Raw genomic sequence first — 25,527 nt, forward strand, 5'->3', positions numbered from 1 at the left:
CACACACACACACACACAAACAGGGCAGCCTCTGCAAACAACTGCTTGTTAAGTTAAAATTAAACTCTGCACAAATATTGACCTTTGGAGGGGACACAAATCCTGCCGATATATTTACCAGCTTTATAAATGGGCCTGACCACAGTGCCCTATATGCTGAGCTGGAGGAGACGAGGGCTGCGGAGGTGCCCAAATGGGGCTCATCACCCCTCTTCCCCAAATAGGGCTCTCTCTGGAGAACTCCACGGTGCCCCCAGCCGCACCCCACCCTCTCCAAAGTCCCCACTCAAGCCTGAAGGAGGAGGGATGGTGGGCGTGAGGATGAGCTGGATTCACTTTTCCTCCGAACTCATGGTTTCTCAGGGGAGCAGCCAGCAGCTCATGGGCACCCTGGAGCACCCAAGGGAAGCTCTTGTTCTCTCTGGGCTTGTGAAATTGGTTGAGCAGAGCAGTCCTGAAGCTGCCCCTCATGCTCCAACCATTCCAAACCTCTGCACTGACCAAAGCCTCACTGTCTGGCAAGGGCACCCACTGCCAAACCCCCAGCTGCCCAGTGTTTGAGCAGGCTGCTCTGCCCAAGAGTCCATGTCCACTTTGCAGAGTGTCTGGCGCATCCCTGGGGATTCCCATCTCCTGATGGGGACCCAGAGCTCGGGGCTCAGTCCTCTGTCTGGGATGGCTTTGGGAGCTGCAGAAACACCAGTAGCCTGAAGCTGAGGGAGCAAAAAGCACCCAGTGACAAAAATGATTTGAAGAGGAGGCGTAGAACTGCTCTGTAGTGGGAAGTCACCAGAGCACTCAGAAGGGGCCAGCATGCCCAGCTAAGCATACTGAGGGATGCAGTGGGACTGAGAAAATACTTAGGGCAAGGATGGCTAAATCAATTCAGCTGTCATGGGAGAAGAGTCAAGCTCTTCTCAAAGCCTACACCTAGATTAAAGCAGAATTGGCACGATGGAATAAAGGGTGTCTTTTCAGAGGGTACAAATGGCGTGGCACAGGAGGCAAGAGCATTTCTCAATGATCTTAAATTCTTCAGGGCAGTCAGAAGAACTGCTGAGTGCAACAAGTTGCTGTTGAATAGCCGGGCAATGAAGGATGGATGAAATCGGTGCTGATAAATGCAGCACGAATGACAGAGGGAACAACCCCAGCTATGCGGTGCATGGCTCAGGGGAAACATTCCTAAGTTAGCACAAGGGGAACACACCAGCCCGGGGCTCAGCAAGAGGACCCTGTGTGTCCCGAGGGGCTCAGCAAGAGAGAATAGGATCCTGTGCATCCTGAGGATACCAGGATGAGGCCAGTGTGCTCTGGGCTGTCACTGCCCCTCAGTCCTTGGCCACAGGGGATGACAGGGCAGTGGGCACAGGGTCCAACTGAGCACGCACCAGCAGGCAGCAGTGCTTGGTGTGTAAGAGGGATGATGGAGGGTGGATTTAGAAGGTGGCCCCAAGGAGCTGAGTGTGCAAACCCATGCACAACCAGACTACGGGTGAAAAGAGGGTGTGCACCAAGAGCAGTGCGTGCACTGGCTGGGCAATGGGAGGAAGGCTTGTGCCCGTGCTGGCTGCCTGGTCCCTGGCCCCAGGGATGCAGGGAGGAGAGCACGGCACATACAGCAGGGGATGCCCAAGTTCCAGCTCTCGGAAATACTGAATAGAGTCTTATTCAGGCTGATGTAAAACACTGTTAAAACACACAAAAATCCTTTGAGTAATGGGCGAGCGGGAAAGAGGCATCTATAATTAACAGTAACTGTTCGAGACGGTCGCTGCCCAGAGACGTGTACTGTGCAAAACCACTTGAAAAGGCCTCGTCTGAAAGGCGAAGCCTGGGGTTTTTCAAGAAGCCCGTCATGTAACGATCCTGGCCCTTCCAAAATAATTCTGCCATATTAAAAAAACCCAAAACCTCAGCTTAATCACCCTGCAGCACTGGGACTGGAGAGCTCTGGGAAGAGGGGAAGGGAAGCACAACCAGCTTCCAATTAGAGCCTCGTTAGAAACGAAAACTGGGGAGCTATTAGAGAGTGGGCCAGCAGTGAGCTGAGCCAGCTGCCAGGAGACCCACTGCAGGAGGGGTGTCCCCACTGACCCTGCCGCTTCTCCCTCTCTGTGGGTGCCCTGGGACCTGAAGGGTGGCATGGTCCCAGCTGTGGGCACTTGGCCTGAGCAGATGGAGAGAGTTTGCTGCAGTTGCACTCCTAAAAGCCTCCTGGGGATGCTCATGGAGCTGTGCAGGAAGCACCAGGGATGGGAAACAGGGGAATTGGGGCTAGAAGGATGCTGCAGCTGGAGAGGGGAAGTGAAACAGGGGCCTGTGGACTTCCATGCCTCCTCCCACCCACAGGGGCACAGAGCTGGGACCAGACACTGCAACAGCCTGCAAGTCCCCATGACACCAGGATGGAGCTCCCTGCTCTGCCAAGCCCTGGGTTGTAGCTGTAGGTGGAGAGAACGGTTCCAGTCCCACTGTGAGCACATCATCCTCCTGCCCCCGACACACACCTTGCCACCTTGCCACCTTCCCTGGGCCATGGCTTACTATCCCCTCCCACACCAACCAGTGCCTCCCAGTGCTCAGTGTGCCTGCAGCCCAAGGATGGCTCGTGCAGTGGCTACAGCCATTCATCGAAGCACCAGAGCCCAACGAGGTTGGCACCAGTCCCGGAGCATCATCACCCACAGCACAGGTTCAGTCACAGTGTCCACTCCAGGCCATTTACTTCGTCAGCTCTGACTAATTGCGCTCACCAGCCCTGCCTGGGCCAGGGCACTGGGCACCCATCGCCTGCCTGCAGCCCAGCTCTGTGGCAGCCGGCCGGGAGGCATGCTGCCCAAAGCAGCCTTCCCTTCCCATCCCACAGTCTGGGACCCATCCAACACAAAGTTAATTTCTAACCATGGGTAACCACGAGTGCCCGAGCTGGGATGATTTATCCCCTATCTGCCTGGGTCGGATTTATGAGCCACACATCCCCTAGGCTGTGATAAAGGCCATGTCTGTGCCTCTCTATCGCCCCCCCTTCCCACAGCCCCTCTGTGCAGACTCAGTGTCCCCCTCCTTGCCCCCCCCCCCCCCCCCATTTACAAGCCTTCCCCCAGCACGGAAACCTGACAGCCCACAGAAGAACAGTAAACAGCACAGAAAATAGCACATGCTGGAGGCCAAGGAGAGACACATGGGCCGGGGAAGCCACAAATGGTTCCTGCTTTCAGGACCTGTTCAAGAAAACAGAATGGGATGTACCCTGGGCTCCCACCAGCCTTCAAAAGGGGAGAGGGGAGCTGCTATTAATAGCTGAGCTGAGGCACTGCTTGTATGCCGGTCTGGGTTGCATGGTGCTACAGCCATGCCAGGGATGTCCAAGCAGCAAGGAGCAGTCCCCGTGGCATTGGCAGCGCTGGATGGGAGTAGGCATTTGCCCTACAAATGGGGATTTACATGCAGGGTGGAAAATTCCTCATCCAATCAGTCCAGTGTGAGACCAGGAAAACTAGGAACCCAAAGTGGGGCCAGGGTATGTTTGCCCCTGCCAAACAGCACCAGGCATAGGAGGGCTTATCCCTGCACTCACTTGCCCCAGTCCATCCTCCCCTGCAGGCAGTGCTCGGGAGCCTGGGTGCTGGGCACAGCCTCATGGGGATGCCCCGGGTTTGGACTTTGGGCTGCGCCAGGGTCTGACTGCAGTGGTGATGAAAGTGTGTGTTACCAGGCTTCTTTTTAAACAAGGTCTGAGGCTTCTCCACCTGTGCTGGGAACATGAGCAGCCCCCGAGCAGAGCTGGACATTACTGCAGGGCCAGCAGCCTCTGCAGCATGCCAGAATGTATGGAGGGCTACACGAACCTGGACCAATTTTCTGACCCTCTGCCAGCCAGGGCTGCCTTGCCCAAGCTAAGATGCTCTGCATGCACAGTGGCAGACAAGATGGCAGTGTCACTGCCCCATCAGCCAGGATGGCATCACCCTCTACACCACCACCGAGGGCTTCCAGTCCCTGCAGCCAGCTGGATGCACAGCCCAACAGGCAGGCAGATGGGCCAGATCCTGGCAACCTGGCCATACAGATTATGGTCCTGAGCTTCACTGAGCAGTCCAGCCCAAAGCAGCCCCCTGCCAATGGTAGCCAGCTGCAGAGGGAGCATGGGGCAGCAGTGGCAGCCCTGGGATTTGCAGGATGAGGCTGCAAGAAGCAGGATGCTGAAGCTGCTCGCCAGCCCCCTGCTGCCCCCAGCCCTCTGCTGTGCTGATAGCGGCAGCCACAGCAAGGGAGAGAAGAGAGCCTTGTTCTGGGGCCAAGACTAAGGCGATTCAGTGTTGTGCTCCCCTGAGGTTTCTCGGGTGAAACCTGGCTCTGTAATGGCTGTGTCTGTAAAATGTATGGAAATGCCCATAAAACCTGTATCAAATGCTATATGGATATATATGGATATATGGGGAGAACTATGAAATTAGGAGCACAGGGGGAATTGGGGCAGGACGGCTCCCTCTGAGCCATAAAAACACACAAGTGAAAGGCAGGGGAGGCAGCAGCGCCGGGAGCTGCGCAGACAGGCTGGCACGGCCAGGAGCCAGGGGAAGGGCACCCCGGCTCCACGAGACTTGCACCCATGGAAAGCCTCCGGGACAGAGGGACCTCTCCATGGGAATGCATGGGACAGACCCCTGCAAAGGGCTGGGGAAGCCTCACCAGGACTCCCCAGCAGCCCAAACCCTCTCTGCAGACAGGAGTTGGGGGGCCTGACTGTGGAGAGACCCCAGCAGTACCCCTGAGCCAGGGGCAGCTTGAAGATGAGCTGCCAAAGTGATGAGCAGGAGGCTGGAGATAGGAGATGCACAAAGGACTGACAGCAGCCCACTGCAGTATCTGTGTCTGAGAGCCACTGGGAGTCTAAAGTGAAGCAGGAGAGGACAGAGGAGAGGTGGAGGGGAAATGGGAAAATAACAACTGATCCTGGTTGGAAAAAAAAGAGCCAGCACCAGCTGCAGATGCATGGTGGAGCAAGCGATGGCATCCCCAGAGATGAAGCAATCTTTATGTCCCTTCAGGGATGCCCTATTCCCAAGAGTGAGTGCCAGAGTGAGAGGACAGCATGGCACTGACTAGAGCAAGTGACTTCCAAGAGCATGCACCAAATGCAAAGCATGTGTGCCACCCCAAACATATAGTGCTCTTAAGATGGGCCCGCAGCACGAGATCTTGGGGGCTCTATTTGCCTGCTGGACTTCATGCCCTCCTCTTTAGGGGGAGTGATGTGAGGACATGGGCAAAGGGACATGCTGAGCAGCAAGCAGAGCCTCCCTGGATCAGCATCCCATCATATATACCTGTCATGAGTGACCCATGCTGATCCTAGATTGCAGGCGCACCTTTTTCTATAACCTCATTACTTCGAGAGCTGAGGTTTTAGGAAAATCTCTAATATCAGCAAGTTTGCAGCAAAATCATAAATGAATAGGCAAAAGGAGGGCCCTTGCCAAGGCATAAGCAATAAAGGAGGAGAGAGGGGGTGAGCTGCGGCAGTTTGCTGTCAACACTGATGCTGTTGGCTCCCTGCACCAAGCGGGGCAGCACCCAGTTGGCTTCAGTCCTTCTTGCCTTGCCCCAGAGGGGGCTGGGGAGCTGGGATCCCACAGCCAGCCCTCTGCTGCTCTCACCAAAACCTTTCACTCCTCGTAGCCTTCCTGAAGCAGAAAACAGGCTCAGAACCCTCAAGTTAGGTGCCTAACCCCACTCATCTGCCCTGAGAGTGATGAGCATGGATGGAAATACAGGGTGGGATCCAGCCCCAGGCTGATGCTGTGGCAATGGGGGAAAGCGCCAGGGCTGCTCCACCCACATCTCTGCTGTGTGACTGCCCCTGCAAGGCTCCCCACTGTGCCACTAGCCAGGATGAGAGCACAATGCTGTACCGGCCCCACTGCCCAGAAGCATCCCTGTCACAGCACCTGCAGCCAGGGTGATGCAGAAACACAATCCCAGGTATGAAGGGATGCAGTGCCTGGGACACAGAGGTGCAATGCCTGGGATGCAGTGCTGAGAATGCAGGGATGCAGTGACTGAAACAGAGGAGTGCAGTGCCTGAGACACAGAGGTGCAGTGCCTGAGACACAGAGGTGCAGTGCCTGGGATGCAAGGATGCAAGAATGTAGTGCCCAAAACGCAGAGGTGAATGCCTGGGACACAGAGAGGCAGTGTCCAGGGTGCAGGCATGAAGTGCCAGGGACACAGGGATGAGGGACAAAGTGCCCGGGATGAAGGGCTGGAGGTGTGGAGTGCACGGAATGCTGGAATGCAGAAATTCAGGGATGAAGTGCCAGGATGCAAGGATGCCAGGAGCCAGGGATGCACGGATACAATGCTGGGATGCAGGGATGCCGTGATGTAAGGATGCACTGCCGCGATGCAGGGATGCCGGGATGCAGAGATGCAGTGCCGGGATACAGGGATGCAGGGGGCAGGGATGCCGGGATGCAGAGATGCAGTGCCGGGATACAGGGATGCAGGGGGCAGGGATGCCGGGATGTGTGGACGCAGGGATGCAGTGCCGGGATACAGGGATGCAGGGGGCAGGGATGCCGGGATGTGTGGACGCAGGGATGCAGTGCCGGGATACAGGGATGCAGGGGGCAGGGATGCCGGGATGCAGAGATGCAGTGCCGGGATACAGGGATGCAGGGGGCAGGGATGCCGGGATGTGTGGACGCAGGGATGCAGTGCCGGGTTACCGCGGTAGCAGCGCCCATCAGGCGGCCGCTGGCCGGGGCCAGGGCGCCACCTGCCGCGCCCCTGTCACACACCGCGGCCGCCAGCGCAGCACCAGAGCCACCGCGGCGCCCGGCGCTGCCCGCCCCGGGGCCCCCTTACAGCCCCGCGCAGGAGGGGTGCAGGGCAAGGCTGGGTGCTCCTGCGGTGCAAGGCCAGCCACAGCACTGACATCGTTTTGCAGCAGGGTGGTGGTGATGAGGATGCAAATCCCTCCAGGCTGTGCCCTTGGGGTTCCAAGCCCCTGGAGCTGGGGGGAGTTTGGGTTGTCCTACAAAGTAAGTCTGGGAGTCAGGGCAAGCAGAGGGGACATCGGCAGCAAACCCATCAGAGAGGAACAGAGAGAACAGAGGGGATGGGATAGAGCGTTACAGGGGATGGAGGTACCTGAGACCCTCCTGGCACTCTGCTCTGCAGGCTCTGACTCAACCTAAGGACTTCCAGAGGCACTGGGCAGCTTTTGGTTTAGGGGTGTCCCACTAAGGCAGGGCTGTTAGGCAGGCACAGGGCTGCAGGGCTGGAGACTGTGCCAGGCTGCAGCGAAGAGCAGGGACACCAGAGGGTCCCTGTTCCCAGGCTCTAGCCATGGATCTGCTCAGCTCTCAGCTCAACTGGGCAGCCACAAAATAGGGCAGCACCCAGAGAAAGACAGTCCCCAAATCCCCAAAGCTTATCCCGTGCCAGGAACTGTTACAGAAGTTACAGAATCACAGAATCCCAAGGGTTGGAAGGGACCTCAAAAGATCATCTAGTCCAACCCCCCTGCAAGAGCAGGGTAACCTACAGTACATCACACAGGAACTTGTCCAGGCGGGCCTTGAATATCTCCAGTGTAGGAGACTCCACAACCCCCCTGGGCAACCTGTTCCAGTGCTCTGTCACTCTTACAGTAAAGAACCCTTGCTCAGCCCTGGCTGTTGGCAGGTTGACACCTCTGGCTCTGCATGGCACCACCTTCCTGGGCACCATGTTGCCAAGCAGGTGAAGAACAGGCAGAGGCCCTGCAGTCGAGGGATACAACATGAATATGGATGAGGCTGAACGGGCTCATGAATATTAATGTCCTTTGTGGCTTTCAGGAATATCAGCTTTGCACAAAGATCTAATATTACTTTTGGCCATGCAAATGCAGTGATAGCCTCATGTAAACCCTGCCAGGCCTGTGCCGGGCATGCCCCAGCCCTGTCCCCAGCCCATGCCCTCAGGCTCTGTGCTTCAGCTCTCCAGCAGCCCGGGGCAGCGGGATCCCTGGTCACCCTGCAGACCTGTAACACAGGGAGCAAGAGCCAGCAGGGAACAGACTACTCTGTGACCATGGCACCTGCACTCTGCCAGGCACTTGTGCCCCAGCACCCCGGGCGCCAGCGAGAGATGTTGTCTGGGGAGTAGCGGAGCGCATGGGGCTGGCGAAGAGTGCACTGGCTGCCTCCAGCCCCTCTGGGCAAGGGGCACCCAAGGCGGCACGGTCTGCATGGGCCAGTAGTGCTTTAAAGAGCGTAGTTGATGAAGGTTGCAGAGCCAGAAGGAGGATTCCCCAGGGAGCTGGGGGATGCCTGAGCATCCCTCCAGCCATGCCACCAGCAGGCTCCAGGGGAGCAGGCAGGTGTGGGGATAGCAAGCGGGATGTGACCACACTTGGGACACCCACCTCCTCCCTGTCCTTGGGCAGGACAGTGCGTGGGGAACAGCTGTCCTGGAGCTCCCCAAGGACCCCAGGCCAGAAAGCTCCCAGGCTGGGACCTGAGGCACAGCCACACTGAGGACCATGGGGATTTAGGGATGCACCCCCAGACCCACCCTTCTTCCCTCTACCCCAATATCCATAGGCATCTCCCCAGAGCAGCCACAGCTCCCAGGGCCACAGGACACAAAACAGTCAGGCGCTGCTGCCAACAGGGACACAAACAGGAAAGATTTTAGAGGTGTGTAAACCTCTTGCCTTGGCAGAGCATCCCCACTGCATCCCCTCAGCTCCGGGCCGGAGGGTGCTGCGGGTCACCTGTATCCCCTTGGCGAGGCTGGTAGCCCTGGGGATGGTGTGGCAGTCCCTGGGCTCCCGGTGCAGCACGAGGTCACACCCAGGCTCATGAACCCGGGCAGGCACAGGGAGACCTTCTAGTTGCACAATTACTATATTATATAGCACTAATAAAAAGAAAAAGGGGGGGAGGGGGGGAAAGGGCTTGAAGTTTTCTTAGTGCCACATAGTAAAGTATTTATAGAAAGCCAGGCGTGAATGGGCTGCTCAGAGGCCACACTCCTCCTCGGCGTCAGGATCTCCAGGAATTATTCTGTGCAGTCACATTGTTGTATTCACCCAGAGATTGAGTTTAATTACAGACACGCGGGCGAACAGGCTGTCAGTGTTCCAGCCTCGCCGGGGAAAGGGCAACTGAGCTCCCTTTAATGAACGTGTTTTAAAAAGACTCAAGGTTGAAATAGAGAGGGGGAGAAGGGGGGCTGGGAGAGGCAGTGCTGGCGGGGGGGGGGGGGCAGGGATGGAGAGAGGGGCTGTGGGGAGGATATGGGGTACCAGGAGAGCCGCGGGGGCTCTCTGGGTTGGGGAGCAGGGCTGGGATACTGAGGAGAGGATGAGGATGGCAGGCACGGGGTGTGTAGGGCACACAGAGCAAGAGGTGCATGGCCCAGATGTAGCCAGAGCTGTTTGCAGGATGCAGGGCCCTGAGCATCTGCTGCATGCGGGATGGCAGATCCCTTCAAGATCCAGAGGAGCTTCCCAAAGATAATGGGGGAATGGGGAGGGCTCCCAACTTATTACAGAGCAGGGTATAAACAGAACAAATAAATATAGAGCCGCTTTATTACAAGGCTGGCCAGCTCTGGTGGCTGGCTGATTACAGGGCAGGCTGCTCCAGCGCTGTGTGAGCCCAGACCTCAATAAAGGCCAGATTGGAGCTGCTTTTGCTCATTGACAACTTCAGCGTGCTCCCGCCGTGCTGCTCGGCTCCCGCGCACCACTGGCTGCCCAGCACAGAGCAAAGGGTATAAAAGCTTACACAAATAGTGAGTAAGCAATGAGCAGAGGGCGGTGGGATCAGCAGCCTTGCAGACAAGCGCTAAAAATACAGCTTATTTTCCTAAGGAGCCAGCAACTTCCAAAACTGGGGATTCAAACAAAAAAAAAAAAAAATAAAAAAAGGAAAGAATAAAATACCGTAAGAATTATAGATCCATAGTGGGGGTGAGGGAAAGACCCAAGAACAAGGAAAGAAAAACACGGCGATGAGTAAGACACACACATGACGTACATAAATACACCGAGACGGAAATACATAAGCCTCCTGCACACAGAGGCACACGCAGGCACACGCAGAGGCACACGTGCGGGGCCAGCTCCCGGTGGGGATGGAGCCAGCCCGTGCTCTCTCCTCTCCCTGGGGCTGAGGGCATTAACCTCTGCACACACACACACACACACACACACACACACACACACACACGTCTTTCCAGGGCTCGGGCTGAAAGGGCACTTTGTCTCCCAGACCCCGGCACTTTCTACCCCCGGGCTCCCAAGCCACCACTGGTGAGGTGGTGGCCACTGCCCCCGAGGGATCCCGCAGCACCTCGGTGCTGAATCCCTGGCACCCAGTGCAAGCCACGGACCCTGCGGTGGGGTGGAGGGTCAGGGCACAGACCCAGCAGGGCCAGGAGCCTCCTGGCCCCCAGCCAAGGCAGCCCCATGCCCAGCGTGCCCGCAGGAGATGAGGGAGGGATAGAGACCAGCACGTCCATGGGGCTGCGGGTCAGAGGCTTTAAAGGAGTTGATTTAGTATTGTCCCACCTGCCCTGAAATGGGCACTTGAGCAAGGGGTGAAGGTTGCCTCGGGTCATCATAGTGCTGAACAGAGACCTTGTAGTGTGGGGCAGGAGAAAGGGGATGCTTTGGGATGAGCTGGCTCCCCTAGGCTCAGCTGGGTGAGACTGCTGTGGTCCCACATGTCCCCCATGCAGAGCTCTGCCAAGGAGACTCACCCCCAAACACCTCCCCACAGTGATGGATGAACGTCATTCTGACCAACAGTCCCACCAAAGTCCCTACAGCGTCTTGGCACCCCTGCACCCTCCCCATAGCATGAGTGTGGGAGAAGGGACAGTGCTGGAAGGGAAAGCAGGCAGTCCCAGTGCTGCACAGCCTTCCTCGGTGGTTTGCAAGGGTCCCTTCCTTGAAAGCGTCACTGTGCACCCCAGAGGACCCTGGCCCCCAGCCCCACACACTGCCCACCCTGCTCCATGGTAGAGCCTGGCCAACGGTGCTCTTGGGAAAGTTGCTTGGGGCAAAGTGAGGCACAGCAGAGCCCCAGATCTCTTCCATGTCCCGCATGGGATGGCAGCACCCAGGTCATGCCAAGGCACCTGCTACCTCTGCACTTCTGCCCTCAGCCTCCACCTCAACCATCAGCACAGGCAGGTCCCCACCAAGCAGATGGTGCACAGCACATGGTGAGCCTGGGGCCAGCCGGGGCCACCGTGGCAGCCCCCACCACTGTCCCCCCCACGCCCGGGGAGCGGAAAACGGATCTCTGCAAAGGGCAGCTCATGCGGAAGCTGTTCGCATCCCGTAGTGTGCGCTCGACGGGTGAGGAGCAGGGCAGCTCCCGGGTCGCCGGGTTATCGGATGATAACAAGGCAGCACAGCCCAAGCACGCGACTTCCAGCAATGCAAGGCTGCTTCCTTTGTTTTGGGAAAACAAGAGGGGAACGAGACCTTTTCTGGCACAGCCTGAAGCTGTCCCCCACTTGCACCAGCTCAGTGAGGAACCGTCCCCTCGGCCCTGCTCCCGCAGGAGGAGGGGGCCATGGCAGCCCTCACCCTTTTTGCCTTTCCCACCTCTGTGAGGAGCAGGCCTGGAGCTGGTGACCCACTGATTGCAGCTGGATGGATGCTCCTTGCTTTTGGTGGGGGTCCCAGAGACCCCCTGGTTCTGCCTGTACAAGCCCATCTCCCAAGAGCCCTGAAGGGGTGATGCTAAGGATCAGGGGACCAAGATGCCCTTACTTTCAGCTATGGGGACCCTACCATGGTAGGGTTAGCTCAATACCTCCCCCTTCTCCAAATGCTCTATTGGAGCAGGGCAGCGGCATGGGGTGGCACAGGTCTCGGGCAGCCATTCCCACCTTCCCCTCCATCCCATGGACCTGGGACCTGCTCCATGCCTGCAGCGGTACCCCCCGCTCCCCGGGGAGCTGTGGGTTTGGTGGGGGGTGTTGGAGACCCCCGCAGCCCTTCCCCAGCGGGGGAGGAGGAGGAAACATAATAAGAAAAATAAAATTTATAAGCGAGGCAGTAATTACAGTGGGGCTACAAAAGGTGCCTCCTCAGGGCCATCATTATGTGGCTAAATTTAACGCCCTGCGCCGCTGCTCGGGCGGGGGGAGCCGCGTCCCAGGGCTCTGAGCATCCACACAGACGCCGGCTCCTGCTACCTTCCCTGCGTGCCGGCCAGGGCAGCACAGCTGAACGGCAGCCAAGAAAGCCATAAAGCAGGTCAGAATTTTTTAATAGTCTATTTACCAAGATGCTGTTTTTACTGCCGAGGTTTCTCTCGTTTTATCTCTGGCTTGGCGTTTTTTTTCCCCCTCGCTCTCTCTTTTTCCCCTGACTCCTGAACAGACTGGGCTGTATGTTCTGTTTCAGGTTCCTCTCTCTCACTTGCTCTAAATACTATTTTCAGAACTCTAATTTTATACGGTATGTCCCTTTTTTCTCTTTCTCCTTTTTTTTTTTTTCTTTTTTGTAATTTGTTTTTTGGTAAATATTTGCCATGACTAAGCCAGGACACATCCCGTTTAAAAGGCTCCCATCCCACAAAACATCAACCCTTTAATGACATGAATCTCATTAGTTCTCCCCATGAAAAGAGGTATAGAAAGGGAGCATCACTCAGCCTCTCTGAGTTCCTGTATCTGCACAGACATATATTTAGCCGTGTGTACTGTACAGTCACAGGAGGGGACAGTCTGGGCACACGCACACCACCTCATTCAGCCAGGGGGACCAGCACTGGGGGCCTCTGGGACCAGTGGGTTTTGGGATATCCATCTGTCTGGGATGGGGTTGGGAAGGGTTCTGGGCCCAGTGGAGCCAGAGCCAGTCCCCAGAGCTGGTGGCCAGGCACAGCGGAACCTCAGAGCCCCTTTGAGCTGGGATGTGTGATTCTCTGGAGGACCTCCAGTGTGGGGAACCCATTGTGTAGAGCCCAGCTGAGGCAGGGCTGCGAAAAGAGCCCAGGCACTGCCCTCTCCAGGTCCACAGCCCCACCAGCCGGGTTTGGCACTGGGCAGCAGAAGTTGACTGCGGGCTTGGAGCTTGACCCTGAAGGCCCAATACAAGGTCCCTGTTAAGGTACTGGGTCCAACAGCCCAGAGAAGTTTCCTTACTGAGGTGACGGTCTATCTTGCACCCACCTACAGGCACCCACCGCCTGAGCCAACAGAGCATCTGCAGCCTGAGTGCGAGCGTAGCATCCCTGGGGAGCAAGCGGAGCTCTCAAGAGCTCAGGCTCTTCCAGCCTTCCTCTCAGTAGCAGAGGAGGATCTGTCTCCACCATAACAGCATCTTCTGCTGGGAAACCTGTCCATCCATAGTCCCATGCTGGGCATTCCTACTTCAGCGTGGTCTTCCTTTTCCCAGTATGGTCATCCATCCCTTCCTTGGTGTGGTCTTTCTTTCCTCAGCATGGCCATCCCTTCTTTGACATCGTTATCCTTTCCTTGGCACAGCCATCCCACCCTCAGGATGGTCACTCTTTCCTCTTTGTTCAACAGTTGCCTGGTACCAGAGGGTGAAACGCAGGAGATGCCAGAGGCTCCCCCACAGTCAAGATCTCACTCGCAAATCCTGAAGGATGTAGCGGAAGAGGTTCTCGGACAAGAACTTGTACTCTCTTTCCCAGATCCTCTCTGCATTTTCCCTCTTATTTCTACTCCAACCAGGTTGTGGCACTATTCCTCAGCCCCACTGCACCCCTACCATGCTGGCATCAGGTGAGTGTGTTAGCACAACCTCCTCCAGAGCTGTCCCCAGCAAGCTGGGTGTGAAAGCTGTGCAAACATAATGTTGAGCCCACAGCATGGGGCATGGCTCTGCTCACTGCACTCACATGGGTGCTCCTCCACATTCTCGGGGAGACAGCAAGAGAAATAACCCCAAGAAGGGCTGCAGACACACAGTGCCATGTGGACACCAGCACTGCTGCAGACATTGCACTGACTGAGCAGCACAAGCTCTCCAACCCATACATAAACCTGGGGGGATTTCACTTCCTTGCTGTTTTCTTTAAATTGCTTTAAAGATTTGGTTTCGGCAGCTGAGGAGACCCAGCATTAAGCAATACCACCAGCTCAGGCAGCAGATGCCCACACTCAAAAGATAACAGACCCACACTGGCTGCATCCATGCCCTCTGGTGCAGCACTCTCTTCCCCACATTCCCAAGCTCATTTCCACAACCCGGAGAGCAAGGCACAGCTGGAAGGGGAGACTCACACCTCCCCAGGCACGTGGCTCCCAGAGCTGGGGCTCTGTGCAGCTGTGCGGGGAGCTGGAGCCCATGTGCCGGGCAGAGCTCCATGCGCGCATGCCCCACTGAGCCAGGCTCCCCCCGGCCCCCAGCAGCCAACATTAATTCATTAACAGTCCCATTAACACCCAGCTGTGGTTTCCCCCCAAACTCAGGCAGGGACCCGCTCCCCTGTGACAGCTGCTGACAGGCCAAGTTTTCACCTTCAGCCCTTCTGGAGTCCTGTATAAAAATAAGCTTTTTTTTCCAAAAGGAAAACTGTATTTCCCCTATCCGCACGCCCGCGCACACGTGCAGGACTCGCAGCAGGAATTTGCTCCAATTTCCCCCACCCACAAACACATCGCCTTTGGCCAGAGAACAAACGTGGGCATTTTCAGCCCAAAATATCACTTTTTTCAGCACCCAGAAGCAAAGAAGCTGGCATGAACCTGAGCTGGGCTAAACACGGGGCCCAATCCCTGGCCAAGGGGTGCTTGGAGACCCAGTGGTGCTCATGCCAAGGCCTCATCCAGCATCCCCAGCAAGGCAGCTGTCAGTGCCTCCTGAGGATTTGCCCTCCCGGCATAGCCAAGCATCCTGTTCAGGATCTGGTACCCAATTTCTATTTTCCCCTTTTCATCATCTTTGCCAGAGAGCCGTGAGCACCAGATGCACCAGCATCTCAAGGAGATGCCCAGCCCAGCGCCTGCTTGGGACCTGCTACCCAACATCTGTTTTCTCCTTTTCCATGTCATCATCTTTACTCAGCTGCAGGCACCATCTGATGTTCAGGAAGCAATCCCTGACCCTCCAGAAGCCCTGGACCCCGGTGCTCCAGAGGGGCTGCCATCCTTGCCTCGCTGCATCCAGCTGCAAACGAAGCACTGCAGTCTGTGTCAGCAGCGCAGGAGCTGGCTCTCTGGAGCTCCCATTGGGAAACTGGAGACCAGGGAGCAGAGACATGTAATGCAGCTCCCAGGGGATAAAAGCACTGCTTGGGGCTGGCTGGGGCTGCTACCTTGGGTATGCCAACAGCAGGGTGGCTTCAGGTCCCTGGAGAGGACAAAGCAAGGGCCACCTATGTCCCAAGGTGCCTGGCTGCTAGGAGGGTGCCCTGCATCCCTTTGATCCAGAGGTGTTTGCCTCACCTAAAGCCCTCTAACTACTCCCTTTAAATGGCAAAGCTTACAAATGCCCTATATGGCTCTGTGTCTATATGTTGTCTATATATTTGTGTACACACACGCACACAACACACAGAGATTTATTCGTGTTTTCAGAGCGGTTCAGGATACATTCCAGGACAAAATTCCAGCCAGTGCTGGAGCCAAGAACATCAAGTGGCCCCGGCGTTCACTGCCCCCTCTGCCTGCGCACACACTAAATACGGAAAGAGAGAGGTATAAATAGAGAGAGAAATACATGAATGGCCCTGTTTCCTCCTGCAGATACATAGGACGTGAAGGTCCGAGTGGAGTGGGAGAAGGCAGCCTCAGGAATCTGATGGCTGTGCCCCTTGGGGTGCAGAACAACCCGTCCCCAGGTGCTGCTGCCTGCCCAGATGTGCCCAGCTGTGCGGTACCACCTCTGCATGGGCTGGCACTACTGGCAGAGGCTGCGGGAGCATTGGCCCAAGGGACAGGGAGGGAGCAGCTCTCAGAAACACCAAAACAACCCTGCCTGTGGATGTCATAGGAGAAGGGCACAGCTGGGGGCATGGGGGTGCTGGGGAAGAGCTCAGCACACGCAGGGACAGTGAATAAACCTGGCAGCCCATTTTGGGCACAGCAGGGCTGCAGAGGGCTGGGGAAGGCAGCACCAGCAGCGCAAGCAGCACTGCTCCTCTGCCCTGCCTGTGGCAGCAGTGCTGATGGGTATAGCAAAGCCCTGGTGCAGATCCCATGAGCTGGGGATGGAGAAGCCACCTTGTCCCTTGCTGACAGAGAAGCGCTGTTACAGCCCCATCAAAGTCCTCCCTGTTTTCTGCCCCAAAACGTCCTTTGCTTGCAGGATTCCCTGCCACACCCTGAGCTGACAGCAGGGCCGGCACAGCGGGGCACGGCAGTGAGGGGCAGACTCTGCCCTGCAGCTTTTCCCCACCAGGCGTTCCTGCATCCCCCATTTGCCTTCCTCTAACCCAAACACAGCCCTAGCGAGCTCAGCCTGGCAAAGCTGAGACCCCAGATGCCTGTGTGCTCCCCGCTGTGTGCTCCCCAGGGCTGGGCAGCTGCCCGCAACTGCGGAGCCAGTAATGCCCAAGATGTGGGAGCAGGGCTGGGGATGGCGGTGGGGGGATTGCTGCTCCTCTTGCCAGAGGGGGAAGGGGCTCTCCCCCTTCAATGCTCCCGTTTGAGCTGAGGCCTGGCACTGGCTCAAACCACCGCTTGCTGACACAAGATCAATCATCCCCTGAGCTGAGCTGCTCCTCGGCAGCACCACGCAGCCGGTGCCGATGGATGGGCTGGGGCCTCTCCTGCAAGAGCAGGGTCTGGCTCTTTCTGCCAGATAGCCAGTGATGCCCCTCTCCCTGCTTGCAGCGGCACCAGGCATGGTGTGGCATGGCACAGCATGGCATGACAAAGCTTTGCATGGCATGGCACAGCATGGTATGGCACGGAGAGGAAGAAAACTGAATGCAAAGGAAGGTTCCCTGCACGTATCTGACCACATTCCACTGCAAAGCCAAGGGCTGTGTGGTACCCCAGGGAGGCTGGCTGTGATGGCACTTGTCCATCCCTCCATCCCCAGATGAGCCACCAGGTGATGCTGGGCTGAACTGGGGCTGGGATGAAGCTGCCTGTACATGGCACAGGTGCCACCTGCTCTCTGCCAGGCATAGCCACAGTCACAAGGGGTCGGGTTGTGAACCCCCCCACATCCCCTGCAGGAGCATCCCCACAGGGCTCCTGGGACAGCAGCCACTGGTGCCACAGCACATCCCCATCCCTGGCACGTGAGAGTGCTGGAGCAGTCACAGCCAGCCCAGGCCTGGCCCGGCTGCTGGGGCTTGCTCCTTGCCCGCGGTTTGGGCACTATTTCGGGCAGGCTGCTGCCCTGGGCTGCCCGTGCCAAGTCTGGTTTTAGCAGCGTGCAGCTCCACTGACTCACCGCTTGTGCAAGCAGCCTGTGGCTACTGCGGGCAGCCCAGAGAGCACGCCTTGGCCAGGACCCCCTCACCTGATCAGCCTCAGCAAATAAATAAATAACACCGCAGCACCGCCTGCCACGTGCTTCCATGGCAAACACCACGGGGACCGGTGCCCGTGCAGCAGTTGGCTTCCATGCAGTGGAGAGTGCCTGTGCTCTTCCCCAAGTGCCCTACTGTACCCCCTATCCCCTTCACCTGTTCGACATGGCTCTCTGCCCCTTGTGTCCACTGGTGCTGGCACACACACCCCTGCTCTTGTGAGCACATTTGTGCTCTTGCACACATGCTCATGCTGAGCATAAGTGACCCTCTTCTCCTCCTGACAGCAGCAGCAGACAGCTCCATGTGTATATGTGCACAGGGCAGCGTGTACCCCAGCTCCCCCAGCACGGCCACAGCCCACTGTTTTTTCCAGCATGGGACCCGCACCCAATGGCAGTGATGAGACAGTGACCAAAGCTTGTTCAGGTATGAAGCAAGGACCCCACAAGCTGCTCGAGACCAGAACACAACACAAGCACCCTGGGTCTCACCGGGCAAGCACAGCAAAGATGCTTGGCTGCACACAAGAGCTTGCCCTGCCCACCCAAGCATCCCCAAACCCCAGCCCCACGCTGCCTCCTCTGCCCTGAGCCAGCCTGCCCGGGGCCTTGCAACTTCGGCACCGCTCAGCCCTGCTGAGCAGCAGCGCCGTGTCCTCCAGCTCCTTCCCCAGCCAGTGCCAAAGGAGCCCAGCCTGGCCGAGCACCAGCGGCACCTTCTCCCCTGGGCCGCACACCCTTCGTGCGAGCCGCCCATGTCGCACCCACGCCGCCGGCCCCACTCTGGCCCGGTCACAGCTGCAAAGCCGCAGCTACCTTGCGCTAATTAAAAACATCCCTGGGTGGAAGGAGCCAAAGGGCCACTTCCTCCCGGCCGCACCGGGCTGGCGCGGGTCTGAGGGATGCCGTCCCCGCCCTGCCCGATGCGCAGCCCACCGCCGCCTTCGCCCGCGGCCAGACCGCGGCAGCTCCGCTCCACGGAGCTTATTTTTACTGCCTGTTAAAACGAGCTGCAGCAGCGTGCAGGCAGGTGCCCGGCTGCACCCCAGGGTGTAATGCCCGGCGCCTCCATTGGGTGCCCCGGCCATGCTCCACCTGCCCCGCTGGCCCGTGTCCCCTGGCGGAATGGGGACGGGCGCCTGGCCCCCATCCCAGCGCTGGTGGGGAACAATAAGAGGGACGCTGACCCCCGGGCGCCCTGACGTCAGCCAGCACCTCCACCGGCACCGCCACCAGCCCTGGCCCCGGGGCTCCCACTCGCCCTGGGCTGGGGCCGCACTGGAAGCCGCCTGTTTGTTTATCTTCCTCTCTGGCGTTGCTTGTTTTGATGGCACATCCTCCTCCTCCTCCTCGGCGGGCCGCGGGGTCGAGCCATGAACCCGCCACGTCCTGTTTGCCGAGGTTCCCTCTCGCCTTGCGGAGGTGCGGAGCAGCCACCCCTGTGCGCGACGGCTGCAGCAGATAAAAATACGCAGGGCAAAGCATCCTGGCTATATCTGTACTGATGGTATCGGTGAGTTTGTCCCCGGTCTACCTGTCCCTGCCCTCCCTGGGGACAGGAGCGCAGCACTGCATGGCCCCCCTGACCCTTGCTGAGCCAGACCAGGCAGAATCATAGAATCACCTAGGCTGGAAAAGACCTTTAAGATTATCAAGTCCAACCTGTATCCCAGGACTGCCACATCCACCACTTAAACCATGTCACTGAGGGCCTCAAAGCTGTGTCACAAAACGCTGACCACGGCCAGGCTGGGGCAAGCTCTCAAAGCCATGGGGTCATCTCCGTAACCCAAAGGGACACCTGGGGACAAAATACCCCCAACCTGCTGGGTCCTAGGCTGCTGGGAAGGGTGCCGGGGCAACCCCGAGGCACTGAGCCCTCTCCAGCCGCCTGCTCTTCCCCATCACGGCGTGAACCCCTGGGCTTGCCAATAAAAGCTGCCGGCTTTGCCTCGGCTCGTGCGCAGCCACCGCTCTCCCTCCAGCTCTGCCCAAGCCCAGGCAGCTGCTCAGCAGTGAACCCTTGCCAAAAACTGCGTGTGTGAAAGCGTCGTTTCCTAAACGTATAAATATTCCCAGGGCTTAGCTGGAAAACTCCCCATGATTAGTTAAAATGCCCTGGACAGCCAAGTGCACAGAAGCCCAGGGAAAGGGCACGTTTAAGGCTGTGCAGCTGTGTCCTCGGGGACTGGCAGGTCCTTTCCTATCCATGGGGGACGCAGCAAAGGTTTGGGAAGCGAGCAAAGCTGTGGAGCACTTTCCTGCTTCCTGCCAGCCCTGTGCCACACCAATCACAACACCTTTCCAGCCAGGAGGTGTTTACTGCTACCAAACATCCACAACCTGAGGCCCTGCTTTGCAAAGGGAGAGGCTGGAAGGACCATCAGACCTCCTGCCCTCCTGCCCACTGACGTTCAACCATGCACATCCCAAGACCGATCCCAGCAACTTGGTTTTCTTCCAGGCAGGCTCCCAGCCCACTTTTGGAGACATCAGGAGATGGAGAATCAACCACTGCCCTTGGGAGCATGCCTCAATCGTTAATCGCCCACGGGAGCAAACCCAAGTGCCTCCGTCCTAGCTTGAAATTGCCTGGCTCTGGCTCCCGGTGTCTGGCTTGTGCTCCCTGCTCTCCGCGAGATTAAAGAGAGCCCTTCTCTAAGCAGCATTTTCTCCTTGTAAAGACCCTCACGCACTGTAATCAAGGCGCCTCTCAATTTTCTCCCTGATAAGCAGACAGAGCTCTTCCCTTCCAAGTCTCTCAATGCTGGGCTCTCTCCCCAGCCCTCAATTCATTCCTGCGACTCTGTGCTGATTGTCCGGCGTCTTTTGGAAAACCCAGACGCAGGAGTCGGTTGCTGCACTCCCAGCTCCCCATGGCATGTCCCAAAGGACCCCAGCCCCTCACGCTGCTCTTTTTGGGGCAGCAAATGGAGTACTGAATTGCCAGGGGCTCTGAAATACCTGCCCAGAGACAACGAGATCATCCAGCCCACCCTTCTGCTGCAGAACAAGCAGGGAGTGAATAAGAGTGAACAGCCAGTTTTGATGGGGAAGAGATGCAAAGCTGTGTTTGGTGTTCCTCATAACACAAGACCTAGGAGGCATCAGGAGGAATGACAGGGTACCACGTTCAAACCAAAGGCAGCAGCTGCTCGCATCTCACGGCTCATTGCCACAGGATGGTACATGGGCCAAAAGCATCATCAGTGGGTTCATAAAGCAACAGGATGAAGGCAGAGAAGACAGATCCCCCAGGCAGACTGAACGCACAACTGCATCCCTCCACCACTGCTCCCCTGGTGCAGATGCTCAGATCTGGCTGCCAGGGGATGCAGAGGGAGAGCATCTCCCAGTCTCTCCCATTCACCATATGGTGCTCCAGCCCCAAGATGCTGCTGCTGGACTGTTCTCAGGACACACAGCACCAACTGCCCTCCCATCTAAGTCTCTGACAGATGAGCTCCCCACTAACTGCCTGTGCAAGGCTCCGTGCAGGGCTGCATCACTCCCTTCCTGCCCACCCTGCACCACCGAGCACCTTCTCCCGTGCCCCACACCCTACCAGCTCTTGGAGGACTCTGGAGTTTCAAGCCTGATGTTCATCTTTAGCAGATGTTGTTGAGCTGACCCTTGGACAAAGACACACTTCATCATCCCCTGATCCTGGCACATCCATCTGCGTCCTTCCAGCGACAGCACCAAAATGCTTACCAACTGCCTCTGCCATGTCTGTTCCAGTATCAATCATTTTACCACCTTCATCTACCATTAAGCTTATCCCGTTGCTGGAAGCTTGGGGTTTTCTCCTACTACACTAAATAAAAGCCTTTCCTTCTCTCCTTCTCCGTGATTTTTCCCTGATGTCTTTAGCTTCTGTTATCCATTTTCTACACTTCATAATTTCTAATTTATACTGATTGCTATCTACTCCCGCTCCCCCATTTGTTATAAACTGCTCTTTTATTTCTAATTGCTGCCTTCAGTTTCCCGCTGAACCAGAACGGGCTCTCGGCCAGCGCTGCCCTCTTTCTTGATTGTGGAATTGTGGCTTTTTGTGGCTTCTGAAATTCCTCTGAAAGAGCTCACCATTTTCATTCACATTTTTCTATCTAAATGTTTCCTCTGAGCTGATTTCACTCATAATTTTCCCCCTGCTTTGGGAAATTAGCCCTTTCAAAGCATGAAGGATATAAATTACTGTTTAGGAATGTCCTTTCTTTGCCCAGGGTGAATGTAATCTGCTCATGATCATTGGTCCCTAGGCAACCTCTAAGTTGCAGTCCAGCAGTGAATTCATCTCTATCCACCATAACCAGGAGGAAATGAAAGTTCCCTGTGCTGGAGGCAATGCAAAAAGAGGGATCATCCTTAATATTTAGAAACTCTGCAGGTGGTTTGTTGCTGGCTGTGCAGGATCACCAGTGTGTGTCTCATGAAGCAATGCCCTCTGGACACCATGGACACCCTGGCTAACTCCCTGGTGCCCACCAGACACCACTGCTCCTCACTCCTGTGCCTTTGCAGTGAGCACAGGAACACTTAGAAGCATCCTGAGTCATTTTACATCAATGGGCATCAATCCTTTCTGATCTTACCACATTGGTTTGAATCATTTTAGTGCTTCTGTGATTATTTCCAGTAATGAAAAAAGATCAGAGGAAAGACTCTCTCCTTCCAACCCCAGTTTCTCCAAAGCACATGTCTGATTTTAGAGCCGTGCATGCCAAGGAGAGGGTGAAAAGGATGCGCATCCCACAGCACAGAAAACAGGCTGAAAGGCACTTGTCCCCACAACGCACCACTGAAAAGCCACTCTAAAAGCAGCAGATGAACCGAAAGGAGCAGATGGCTTCTTCTCATTTACTTGCTCCTTGCCTGACATGAGCATCAGTGCTTCATATCCACAGCAAGTGTGGGAGGCAGGTGAGGATGCCACAGTAATGACACACTCCCATGGAGCAGCCAGCCCAGTTTGCACCCCTAGCAACAACCAGCAGCCAGGTAGGTGACAAGAAGATGACAAAACATGGTGCCACCTCCCCATCCAGCTGTACCAGGCATGACCCCAGCTCTGCTCACTCTCCAGAGGAGGTGCAAGGACACAAAGGAGGGCCATGGGAGAGCCAGCGGCTACTACACCTCTCCAGGCAAGTCCAGCAGTGTCCCCATCCAGCCCAGCACACTTCACACTGGGGCTGCTGGTGTCAGCTCTCCACCACTCGTTTGTCAAAGAAGGGAGCACTTGCACAGCTCCTTACCTTAACCATGAAGTGCTGCTGAAACGTCTCCTCCTGGAAGGGCTCCGTCCGCAGGCGATCTGCAAGGGGAAGCAGGGATGAGCTTGGACAGATCTGGCCAGACCTCTGACCCTGGCTCCCCCTTTCCATGCCTGTGAGGCAAGCAGACTGCAGGGAACAGCTTCAGCACACTCATCCCTGAGCCAGCAGAAGAGCTTGTTGTGCTGTGCACCTTGTTCAAAACACTGATTTTCCTCCATCATTGCTAAGATGTTGTCTGGAGAAGCACCTGGCCAGCTCTGCTTAGCAGCACTGGTCCAAAGCTTCCTCCCAGCTTCCCACCCTGCCCAGACAAGAGAGGCCATCTGCCTACCAGCATCAGTCCCTGGGCCCAAACCAGATGGTTCTGGCTGCCCCAAGCCCTGCAGGGCCAGCAAGCATCAGAAGAGAGGGGAGAGCAGCCAGCTGATGCAGCTCTAGTGCAGCTGCAGGGAAGATCCAGGCTCCTGTGGTGGGGTGCCTGCCGTTGGACAGGGTCTGGACCACATCACCTTCCTGGCCATGATAAGCTAGTCAGGGCTGATCCCTGTGAGTTCCCCATCAGTCCCCACATCTGCGAGGGGCAAAATTCCTATGGGAGGGCAGGCATCACCTCTGGCAGCAGACAGAGCGCAGCACTAGCAAGGAGCTAAAAAACAGCTCCCAGCCAACCTGCATGGGCAGAGGATAACCTCGCCAGGGTGGCTCCTCAGAGAAGGTCCTGACCCACGTCCTACCCCAGGACAGGTCCTGCCTGTCCCTGCTGGTGGCGAGGTGAGCTGGGCCCTGGAGGGAGGCCACATGCATGGCTGCGGTTCCCATGCTGGGGGGAGCTGGGAGCCCCTGGTTGCTCTCCAAGCACTCAGGAGCTACTGTGCTTGGGAAAGGAGCCTGACACCACTGCAGGGCCGGCCCCCGCTGGCATCCCGATGACTCCTGGGGAACAGCCAGGTGAAGTAGAGAGCCCCTTGGCGACTCCCCAGCTCCTGCAGCTCCTGGTCAAGGGCCATTCCTCCCCCAGCTCTCCCCAGGGGCTGCTCCCCAGTCTCCTGGCTACCATCTTGCTGCCAGCATGGCTGAACATGAAACAAGCCTGGCTGGGTAATAGCCAGAGACAGCAGAGCATGCCAGCCCTGTGCTAAGGAGGAAACTCACTCCCTGCTTGCTCCTCTCTTGGCCCTAGGCATCTCTTCTCACCTCTGCTGAGAGTGGCCCCGCTCTCCCTGTAGTCTTCAATCTCAGCATCCTTCTGAAGCAGCAGGGAGGCCAGCTTTTGCACCTGGGACTGCAGCACCAGGCTCATCTGAATCAAGGGCCTGACAAGGTGGCGGGACACCTAGGATGGAGGAAGGACACTTTAGGAAAGCTCCAGGGGAGCAGGGCAGGCAGGAAGGCCATAGCAAGAGCTGCACCCCAGCTCACACAGAGCTCCCCAAGATACCTCATGTCTCAACCAAATCCAGTGGGAAGCAGTCAAAAAACATGAGCTAGGAGAAGGGAGGCCAGATGCTATAGGACACATCCCTCCATCCCAGCCCCATCCTTTCACAGCTGAGGACTGCATCAGGTGAAAGACTGGGTGGGATACCCCGAGTGGGACAGTGTGCAAGGACAGGCAATGCTCCACCTGCCATCTGGGGTACAGCAGCAAGCACAGACCCTGCCATGTGCCCCAGGGATGAGCTGCAGAGGTGACAACCATCATGCACCCAAGCACTCACAGGAGATAACTGGCTGCAGAGCTGGGACAGGGCAAGCAGCATTTTGCCAGGAGGGCTTTGTGCTGGCCTGGAGCCACTGGCCAGCTGCTGAGCCGATCCCAGCAAGGCAGAATTGTTCTTCATTCCCACATCCACACCAGCCACACTCAGCATCCAACAGATTCCCATTTCTTGGGTGCCTTGCAGACATCCTTCACATTTCCAAGCACAAGGAGAGGAGCAGCTACCAACTGAGTGCTCGGGCTTTGTGCACCTTTTCAGCTCAGCCTCCATGCTTCTTGCCCAGGGAGGGACAGCAAGTCAAGCCGAGCCAGGACCCCGGGTTTATTTGCTCCCCAGTTCAATCTTGAAAGTGAGCACAGACACCCCCAGGGCGGGAGGGGAGCCCAGCTCTCCCCTCCGTGATGCCCAAGCACAGCATTCCGGGGCAGAAGGGACGGGACGCGCCCCGGGACCCGCACCAGGACCCGCTGGGAGCGGGTGTCAGGGATGGAGGGCGCTGCCTCCCGCCGGCAGCGGAGCCGCGGGGCCGGCCGCGGGGCCGGTGCTGCCACCGGAGGCTCCCGCTGAGCGGTTAGCGGGTACCGGGCGCCCTCTTGTGCGCGCAGGGCCGCAGGGCCGGGGACCAGGAGGCACCCGGGCGGTGGGGAGCGGCCCGGGCAGCCCCGGCCCGCCTGCCATGGGGTTCCGTCGCGGGTCACAAGCGCAGCTTGTGACCGGGCTGCAGGTGGCTGCCCCCCGAAACTCAATGTGGGGAAACCCCGTGGTAAGAGCAGCCTCTTAAAAGCCGGGAAGATGCCGCTTTCATTCGCGCAGTTGTGATGGAGCACCTGCGGGTCTTTTGGGGGTACCCACTGCTCTGTGCCCCACTTCATGGCGTGCACCAAAGGAAAACAGCATCACTCTGCTGTGCGGGGTGCTGGCAGGGTCTCATCCCAAACTGGACAACAACCTGCTGCCAGGGTACCAGCACATGCTGGGCCATCACTGCCTTACTGCAAGGCACCAACCAAGGTGCCAAAGTCTCAGTCTGAAGAAATGGGGC

At 57.3% G+C, this 25,527-nt stretch overlaps 1 protein-coding gene across 3 annotated transcripts in view; it reads right to left on the bottom strand.

Moving 5' to 3' along the window:
- NHEJ1 (non-homologous end joining factor 1) overlaps positions 1 to 25,527 on the bottom strand; it is a 44,124-nt gene that overhangs the window by 15,999 nt on the left and 2,598 nt on the right. For all 3 annotated transcript variants that reach the window (XM_065671614.1, XM_065671612.1, XM_065671613.1), the window contains exons 4-5: positions 23,959 to 24,097; positions 22,744 to 22,802 (exon numbers count right to left, since the gene is read on the bottom strand). In XM_065671614.1, the coding sequence (XP_065527686.1) occupies positions 22,744 to 22,802; positions 23,959 to 24,097 (198 nt within the window). The remainder of the gene's footprint in view (positions 1 to 22,743; positions 22,803 to 23,958; positions 24,098 to 25,527) is intronic.

Source organism: Lathamus discolor, chromosome 3, assembly GCF_037157495.1.
Source record: "Lathamus discolor isolate bLatDis1 chromosome 3, bLatDis1.hap1, whole genome shotgun sequence".
In the NCBI taxonomy this organism is placed as follows: Eukaryota; Metazoa; Chordata; class Aves; order Psittaciformes; family Psittacidae; genus Lathamus; species Lathamus discolor.